Here is a 9,412-nt window from a genome sequence, read left to right as displayed (position 1 = left end):
TTCGCCGCCGGAGCTGACACCGGGACACGTCCTGCGTGCCTTGTGCTGACCGAGCCTCCCCGCGGCCGCAGCGCTTGCACCCCAGCAGAGGGTCCGTCCGTCCGTGCGCGCTCCGGCCGATGCGGCCGGGCCGGGGCCGGGTGCCCGAGGCGGCGGCGGGGCCGGGCGGGGCGGGGAGGCCCCGCTGCCGGTTCCCTTTTTGCCCGGCGTGTGATTGGCGGCGGCTGCGGGGCTGCCTCTGCCGCCGGCTATGGAGCCTCCCCGCCGGCCCCCGGCCCGCGCCGCTTCCTGCTGAGGGAAACACCTGTCCGGAGCCGGGGCCGGAGCCGGGGCCGCCGCTGCGGTGAGTAGCTCCGCACCGGGGGCAGCGGGGGTCGCGGCGGATCCCGCCCCGGGCCGGCGCTGCCCGAGGCCCGGGCTCGCGGGTGGTGCCGCCGCTCCGCTCCCCGCCCCGGCCCCGCGCCCGCCACAGGGCGCCCCCGGCCCCAGCAGCCCCGGCGGGGCGGGCGCGGTCAGGCGCGGTTCGCCCTCCCGCGGGCGGCGCCGGCCGCCATCTCTGGGCAGGGGCGGTGGGCCGGGGGCGGGAGGGAAGGAGGCAGGGAGGGAGGCGGCCCCGGCCCCGGCCCGCCGCCCCCGCCGCCTCCCGTGTCCCGTGCGCGGAGCCCCTTCCGCAGGGTGTGCTGCTGGCCAGGGCGCCCCGCCGCAGCCGGCACTGCCGAGCCCCCCGTGCTGCCCGCTCCCTCGCGGCCTTGGTCCCGCCTCACGTCACGGCCCGAACAGGAGTTAACGAGTCTGGTGCCAAACCCGCTGAGGAAGCTGTTGGAACGGTGAATGGAACATACGAAGTGAAGGATTTCAGTAGACAGTTCTCTCGAGTTTTGAGATCAGTGAGTCAGCTACGCTACAACACGGCTTTTAAACAATAAGTAACTGTTTCCTCATCCAACAAATTTCTTGTGTCTATCTGATGCATGTAGACCATGAAACCTGTCCACACCACAAGCCCTTGAAATAATAGCCGAGGGCATTCAGGAGTTGCTGGTGTAGATTAGATCACAGAGTTAACAAGCGGTGTTGGAAAACCGAGAACGAGTTGACAGGCACTGTCTAAATAGTGTGTCCTGGCAGGAAAAATAGCAGCGATCTCTGGGTTTTAAAACTCTGCGAAGTGTTCTTCCAAGGTGGATTACTTTGAGATTACTAATACATCTCTTGTGTAACCCCAGTTAACCAGAACTTTGCCAAAATTCTTACCTAAATTTACAGAACCAGCTAGGAGTTATTGCAGGAGCCCCAAATGTCTAACTCGTATAGAAACTAAAGGTGGTGAAGGCAGGGCATCCTGAAAATGCTATAATTGCTGTCTGTAATTGCAGTCTGATTGACTCCCCAGCCTCCAAACCAAGCTGTGTCTGCTGGCTCATATACTTTTGTTGAGGAATGTGGCTGCATTACCTGTGAGGTTTACTTGCTAATGGGAACCTGCACTGATTTATTTCCCAATTAGAGCTTGTAGTTGTTAGGAGGATCTGACAAAGAAACTGACTCAAGTGGTATTTTATTGTTGTGTTCACACTTGAAATGTTGGCGCTGTATCTTACCTGTGAAGTTCAGCGCTGGATCATTGCAGGTGTAGGGAAGATGTACTCCTGTCCAGCAAGTGGAAAATCATCTCCTGCTACACAACAGTGTGGGCAAGCAGATGTTCCAAGCAAAGCTGCTTGGAAAACGTTGAATCTTTTAATAGTAATTTTGGTTTTTAAAATTTATCTTTCAAGTGAACTTTGTCTAAAACTGTGAATGTAAGCTTTAGTGTTGTATTTACATAAGCATGCACAAAGTAATTCTAACTCTGGTAGAGAGTGCTTATTTTCTTGAAAGTTAAGTTGTCTGGGAAGGAGTTCACACTAAAGTGAAAAGAATAATTTTGAAATAAGGTTTTTGCATGATGGATTAAAACAGAAGCAGGAGCTAATACAGAATAAGCATGATAGTAACTGGTAGAATTCTAACATAGTCTTAACAGAGCAATCAAGATTGACAGCTATCCTAATTTTTTTGTAGCCAAATAAGTACTACATCATAATACTACATTGTCTTTTTAAAGTACCTTTCAGCCAGTTTTTTCAAATAATTTAATGACTTTACTGATTAGAGTATCTCCTAATCCTGCTGTGAATCATGTTTCAGTCTCAGTTATGCTTAACTGTACTGGCTCTGTTCCCCTTCCTTCTCTTCCATCACTGCCCAACCACTCCTGCAAGTGTTGAGTCAGATAAAGGAACTAATCCAGCTGAAAATTAACAAATTTTTTGCTGGTTTTGTTATGATCAGGTTGCTGACCCGAGTGATGAGATAGCAACACAATGGAGACAAAGGCAAAACGGGTTGCTTGTCTTAGTTACCCTTTACAGGCCCATCTTTTCCTTCTCCATTGGACCCCATCAGGATTTTTAGACTAGTGTAGGACAGTTCTTGTAATACAGGAATATTCAGGGTTGATGAGGCTCATTAGAATTAGAAATAAAACAGAGTGATTTTCCCCCTTTTTTTGGGGTGTTGTTGCAGTAGAATTCTTGAAGTATCAATACTGTAGGTAAAGCTTAGGCATGACTAAGGTTTTAGGAACTTGATGTGAAATGATTTTTCATTATAAATATCAAAGTTTTGTTGTTCATGTACATGAGGAAATGTGGTTTTGCCAATGGATTAGCAGGAAATGGATACAATTTGGTGTCACCGTAAGAATGGGTCATTGCAGAGACAGATGAGAGACGGCTGTCGCTCCAAGAGCTGCCTTCTGAAGCTGAGGAAAAGGGATCAGAGCAGAACTGGAGATAGATATTGGGTTGGAATGGACTAGACACGACAGCTACAGCCAAATGAATGCAGGAGAAAAGACAGCTTTGTATGGGCAAGGCAGCTACAGAAGTGCCACACATTTTTGTGTTGTGTCTGATGCAATTTGTGGGGGGATATCTGAACCCACAGAAGTGTTGCTCTACCTGCCTTTATAAGTGGATGAGAGTGTGAAACAATTGCATTCACTGAGAAATGTACAGGTCTGCTGCATGAGGGAGAGATGCTGCCTTTGCTTGTCTTGAGGGCCTTGATCTATGGAGTAGTGGTAGAAAAGCTGTTTGTATGTATGTTTGAAGAATTAATCCTTAAGTGCATGACTCAAGGAGCAGGCTGGGGACATTTTAAACCACAAGTTTTTCCTAGATCTGCAGAACCCAATGAAACTGAAATGACTTCATGTTTAGTTAACGGGGCAACACGATGTCTTTTAGAGGTAGGACTCTGCAAAAAAATCTGTATAGCCTGTTGGTGTGAAAAAAACCTTAATGCTAGTTTCTTATGTCTAAATGAAGAGAAAAATATGACTACATTGTATTTTAGAATTGAGATGAGAGAGGAGCTCAGTGTGTAGTGCTGAGATGCCACAAAGGCTGTGACTGATGAATGCTGACAGGCTGAATGTGGGTGGAGCATGAGTTTTGGAGGTGTCTTGGCCAAGATGGGTAGATTTCATGTCAGCAACAAAATGTTCAGGGTAACTTCACCACTACCTTAAGAAAATTCAAATACTGGCTTTAAAAGATAGAGGGATCTGGGACAGAGTGTGTTTTCCCCAAACTGACTTTCTGAGAAAAATAACCTCTAAAAAGAGAAGATCTTAGCTGACAAGCAGAGTGAAGTTCAGAGAGAGAAGAGCTGTGTCAGTGGTGGAGGGTATTTTCTGCTTTTTAATCTTGGCAGAATGTTAATCAAGCTTGGCATGTTGGAGGCAGGTAAGATACTGTCAGGATTTTTTGCCAATACAGAAGGAGGGGTTATTTTTCGCATTTTTATAAAAATGTGTCTTATAAATAGGAAACATGCATATGTTAAAAAAAAGGCACTTCACTGTTGGTAGACAACCTTCCAGTTGTTTCATTTTTTTCCCCTCCTTTTCAAGACTCCTCATTTTGCATAATATCTACTACTGTAGGATTTGTACTCCTGGTTGCTCTTCAAACAATCAGTATTTCACTGGAAAAGTCAAAAGCAAAAAGAATGAAATTAGAGTTTTCTGTCTTTTCTTTCTGTTTTGTACATGTTTTCCATAGTAGTTTTTTTTCTGTGGGGGTTATTTTTTTACTAAAAGAACAGCATCTCAGGTTGCAATTAACCACAAGAATTAGGGTTGAAAGTCTTACATTCAGTTCTCCTGAGTGTAAATTCACCATTTCTAGTAGATTTCACTGTGTGTTTGTAATCATAAATGAATGAGTTAAAGGTATTTGGGGTAAGGCTGCCCAGTAGTTCTGCTGCTGAGGTTACCATGCAAGATCCTTGGCATATGCAATCTCGAGGAGATGCTTGTATGGAGACTGGGTTAAAAAGCTCTAGTGAATTTAAGTTGGGAGTCCTTAAATGGCTATCACCATGCGAATAAAAATAATGCAACACTGCATATTTAGTTGTCTTTTATCTACAATTTGTATTTAATTCTTTTGGGAGTTAATCTCTTAAAAATATATTTGGTTTAAATATCTTATTTGAATTAATTCAATTTATTGCCCAGATTATTCTTGACTGTCTTTAAAAGGTTCTAAATATATCTTCTATACGTGTGTGTTAAATTTATGTACTGTTGGTGTGTTTTTACTGTTGTAACAGGAAAAGCATTCTGACTTCTTTTAAAATGAGCAATCATATGTATAATCAACTTGGTTAAAACTTCCTTCCTGGTAAGTGCAGCACTTCCTTTGCATCTGGGTATGAGACCGAGCAAGAAAAGCAGAACAGCTTAAACAAAGAAATCTTTTGTGTGAATGATCTTCCTTTAAAAAATAGGAACTACAAAAATTAAACAAATGAATACTCTTCAACGATTCAGCCTTGGTTTTATAAGCAGGTAATATTTCCTTGTACTTTGTCAACTGTAGAGGTGGTGTGTCCGCAGTCGCTGCTTTCTGGAACTCAGAAGAATTTTAGTTAGCATGCTATGTTTGAATTTAATCTTTTCTATTTTTATCTGCTTCTTTTAGTATCTGCTAGGGCATCATTACACTGGCTTTACTTTTCTCCAGCAGTTAAGGATTTTATGAGTAGAAAGTGTTGCTTGGTAAAGAAGTTCAGTATGTTGCTGTAACTTGGCTTGTGCGAGTGCACTCAGTCAGCACTGAACAATTTCCACTTCAATATTGATTCAAACTTCAATAGAGATTAACTGAGAAACAATACTTTTTGTTTACTGGATGCTGATAATGTAGGCTACTCATGTTTAATATTGTTTTACTGGTGTTTTAGGTGTGATTTGATGTATAGGGTAATAAATCAGCATCAGCTTGGGAGATTTTTTTTTCTGTAACAAACTAATAGTTCATATTGGCAGTGTGTACTTTGAAAATGGATGGATATTATCAGTCTGGGGAATTGATTTATTTAAAAGAAGCACATCTAAGGACACTCACCTTGAATTTAGATGCACTTTAAATATATCTTCAGAAATAGTCCCTGACTTTTGCATCCTAATGGCTGTTTTTTAGGTTGAAATCCTGATTCCTCACCACTAAAAAGAGAGGCAGAGAAAACTGGGTATAAGCTTATGTCTGTCCAGACTGCAAATAAATTGCTTGTTTTGTTACTTTCTGCCATTCCTGGAGCTCAGTGGGACTGCATTCTATTCATATACAGGAGTGTGCCTTTAGATTTCTGTGAAAAGCTACATATGTTAACATCAGCAGCAACAAAACAGATGAGGCAGCAGAAGAATCAGTGCTTGATCAAATAGAAGCAAGAACTAATCAATATGGAGATTGCACATTCGAACTGCTTATCGTCAGTAAAATCTGGGCAGGATGTTTAAAACTTCTTTTTTAATTACTTAATCACTGGAGAGTTGGTTTGAGGTTTTTATTTATATTTGGTATTGACTTGAATAGGTTACATCTGAAGTGGTTCATGTAAATCAAGTATTTGTGACCAGAAATTAAAGGGAAGTGGAAATATAAAAAATGTATATGAAAAGTTAAAAAGTAAGAGAAAAGATAAATGTAAATGAGAAAGTAATGAAGTAATTGTATGTTTTGCTAGATTTCTTCTGGCATGGAGTTGGGGGATCATGAACAGCCCGTTGTTATGAGAGACGAAAACAAACGAAGGAGAAGAAGAATGAAACCTCATTGTACATCGAGTAGTTTTTCATCCATGGAACTGATACCCATTGAGTTCATTTTACCTACAAGCAATAAACATACAAAAGCACCAGAAATGATGTTACTTGAAATAGCTGGCAACTGTACGGTGGAGCAAATGAAGGCACAGGTTTGGATGCGTGCAATAGAGACGAGTCAAACCACAGACTTCTACCACGCATTCACCCCAGATCAGTTTATTCTGCAGTATCAGAAGAAAGGGCAATGGTATGAAATTTATGATAAACATCAAGTGCTACAGACATTGGACTGCATACTGTACTGGAAGGTGTTACAGAAGAAGGTAGGCAAGATCTATGTTGTCCAGAAACAAAAACCATCAGAAGAAGTTCAGGAATTTCAGCGGCAACTCAATGATTTGATTGGTTATGATGTCACTGATGTAAGCAATGTACATGATGATGAACTAGAATTTACCCGGCGCAGATTAGTCACTCCACGAATGATAGAGGTGGCCTGCAGAGATCCTAAATTATATGCAATGCACCCATGGACTACATCTAAGCCACTCCCAGAATATTTATTTAAAAAGATCACTAATAATAATATTTTCATAGTCATACACAGAGGAACGACTAGTCAGAAAATTAAAGTGTCAATAGATGACACTCCAGATATGATTCTCCAGAGCTTTTTCACAAAAATGGCAAAGAAAAAGTCTCTGATGGACATTCCTGAAGATCACAGTGAACTGGATTTTGTTCTCAGGATTTGTGGCAGAGATGAGTACATTACTGGAGAGACACCAATCAAAGATTTTCACTGGATAAGACAGTGCCTTAAAAATGGGGAAGAAATCCACCTTGTCCTCGACAATCCCCCAGACCCGAATGAAGATGAGGTTCAGAAGGAAGAGTGGCCCTTGGTGGATGACTGTACAGGAGTTACAGGATATCATGAACAATTGACAATAGATGGAAAAGATCATGAAAGAGTCTTCACTATCTCCTTGTGGGATTGTAATAGGAAATTTAGAGTGAAAATAATTGGCATTGATATCCCAGTTTTACCAAGAAATACTGATCTTACTGTGTTTGTAGAGGCTAACATTCAACATGGGCAGCAGCTCCTTTCACAGAGAAGAACTTCGTCAAAGCCCTTTACTGAGGAAGTTCTGTGGAATATTTGGTTGGAGTTTGATATCAAAATCAAGGATTTGCCTAAAGGAGCACTCCTGAATCTTCAGATATACTGTGGCAAAGCACAGGGACCATCTGCAAAGACAAACCTTCAGTCACATGAATCCTCCAACTCTGATGCAAAATACAAAACCCAGCTTCTCTATTATGTAAATCTTTTGTTGATAGATCACCGTTTCTTGCTACGATGTGGGGAGTATGTGCTCCACATGTGGAAAATTCCAGGTAAGGGGGAAGAACAAGGAAGTATAAATGCAGACAAACTCACATCAGCAACTAACCCAGATAAAGAAAACTCAATGGCTATCTCTATTGTGCTGGACAAATACTGTCACCCGATTGCCTTGCCCAAGCACAGGATATCATCAGACCCCCAGGGGGACAGGACCCGAGCTGAAATGCCCAACCAGCTCCGCAAGCAACTTGAAGAGATCATAGCAACTGACCCACTTAATCCACTTTCTCCGGAGGACAAAGAACTGTTGTGGCACTTTAGATATGAGAGCATAAAGCACCCCAAGGCATATCCTAAGCTGCTTAGCTCTGTGAAATGGGGACAACAAGAAATAGTGGCCAAAACATACCAGTTGCTAGCTAAAAAAGAGGCTTGGGATCAGAGCACTTTAGATGTTGGACTCACAATGCAACTTCTAGACTGTAACTTTTCAGATGAAAATGTCCGAGCAATGGCAGTTCAAAAACTGGAAAGTTTAGAAGATGATGATGTTCTTCATTATCTTTTACAGCTTGTGCAGGTAAGGTGTATTTGCATTCCTGAACTCTGCCTTCCAGGAATATATTTGCATTACCCAATAATTTGCATTTCCCATTTTAGTAGGTCTTGTTAGTATTCCTTCCTTTTGAAGTCGTTGGTGTTTCGTCAAAGCAATGGTAGTAACCAGATTAATGTAAAATACACTTTCCTACTTTTGGTCTTTTGCCTTTGTTGATGTTTTTGTGGAACCATTGCCTTGTGTCTTAAAATTTTTATCTTGTGTTTACAGCAGTAAGATTTTCTGGAAATTGTTAATGCCAGCACAGCTATGATGGGAGTAAATCCTAACTGTGCTGTCTGTAATCCTGTTCATATTGGGTTTGAATCACACAGCTCTCAAGAGTTGTTGACTGACTTTACTGATAGTTTATAAAGAGTGTAGATAGAAAGAAAGTAAATGTAGATGTTGACATGGGCAAGGCCTGAAGCAAAATCTGGGGTTGGGTTTTAGGTCAAGAAAATCAATGTAATTACTCACTATGTTACAGCGACTTCAGTCTTGTGCTGTTAAGGGGAGCAAATTCATCTAGAAACTCCCCCCTCCAAAATTTTGAAAGTAGCTCAAGAGTTGATAGGACTACATAATAAAATTAAGTCCTTCTGGGAACTTGGGTACAAAATTGTGGTTCTAATGGCAAGGGATCACTGCTGTACAGATTTAAAGCACTTTTTGTGTGCGTCTGCCAGATCAAACATTGGGAAGGTTTGTATCAGTTACACAAAAAGCTTGGTTTGGTTGCTTTTCTCCCAACACGATGCCATCAGTTGGCAGTGTCAAAGTCTCCTCTGGTGTCTGATGGAAGGTGTAACCTTGTTCTTCCGGGTAAGCACAGCCTCTGGAGCCAGGTGGGGCTCTGTTTTGCATGGAAAGGCTGGTATCCCTCAGAGCAGGAAATACTTTTTTCAGAGAATCAGAGGACAACATTCAAAATTAAAAAAAAAAAAAAAAAAAGGAACTACAGCAACTGGGGAAGCAGCTTTTTATTTCTGCATCTTCAGAGAGAGCTCAGAATCCCAGGAAAATGAAATTAGTATTTCAGATTTTGCTGCACATTGGTAGTGCTTTAAACAAAGCCTTTCTAGCCTTGTCTTTGCTTGTCTGAAGCTGAGGCAGAATTTATGCACTTCTGCATTAACCGAAGGAGTCGCTGCGGTTACCTCATTGGGCCTCCCACGTCGCTGCTGCTATATATATGCTTGGCTTGTGAGCTTTTGCTGTCTACATGTGGCTCAGCAATTTTATTCACTTTTTTTTTGTATCTAAATTAAGAGTTTGGGGTGATGATTGGTTG

At 42.3% G+C, this 9,412-nt stretch overlaps 1 protein-coding gene across 3 annotated transcripts in view; it reads left to right on the top strand.

Annotated features, from left to right (window-relative positions):
- Positions 1–225: 225 nt before the first annotated feature.
- PIK3CG (phosphatidylinositol-4,5-bisphosphate 3-kinase catalytic subunit gamma) overlaps positions 226–9,412 on the top strand; it is a 33,296-nt gene continuing 24,109 nt past the window's right edge. Inside the window, exons 1-2 of one of the 3 annotated variants that reach the window (XM_058023542.1) lie at positions 226–343; positions 6,085–8,100. In XM_058023542.1, the coding sequence (XP_057879525.1) occupies positions 6,097–8,100 (2,004 nt within the window). In that variant the 5' untranslated portion in view covers positions 226–343; positions 6,085–6,096. Of the gene's footprint in view, positions 344–4,848; positions 4,904–5,662; positions 8,101–9,412 lie in introns of those variants that run through there. The other 2 variants (XM_058023544.1, XM_058023543.1) reach the window with 2 other exon arrangements.

Source organism: Melospiza georgiana, chromosome 4 (genome assembly GCF_028018845.1).
Source record: "Melospiza georgiana isolate bMelGeo1 chromosome 4, bMelGeo1.pri, whole genome shotgun sequence".
Classification (NCBI taxonomy): Eukaryota; Metazoa; Chordata; class Aves; order Passeriformes; family Passerellidae; genus Melospiza; species Melospiza georgiana.
This window is presented reverse-complemented; position numbering and strand designations above follow the sequence as displayed.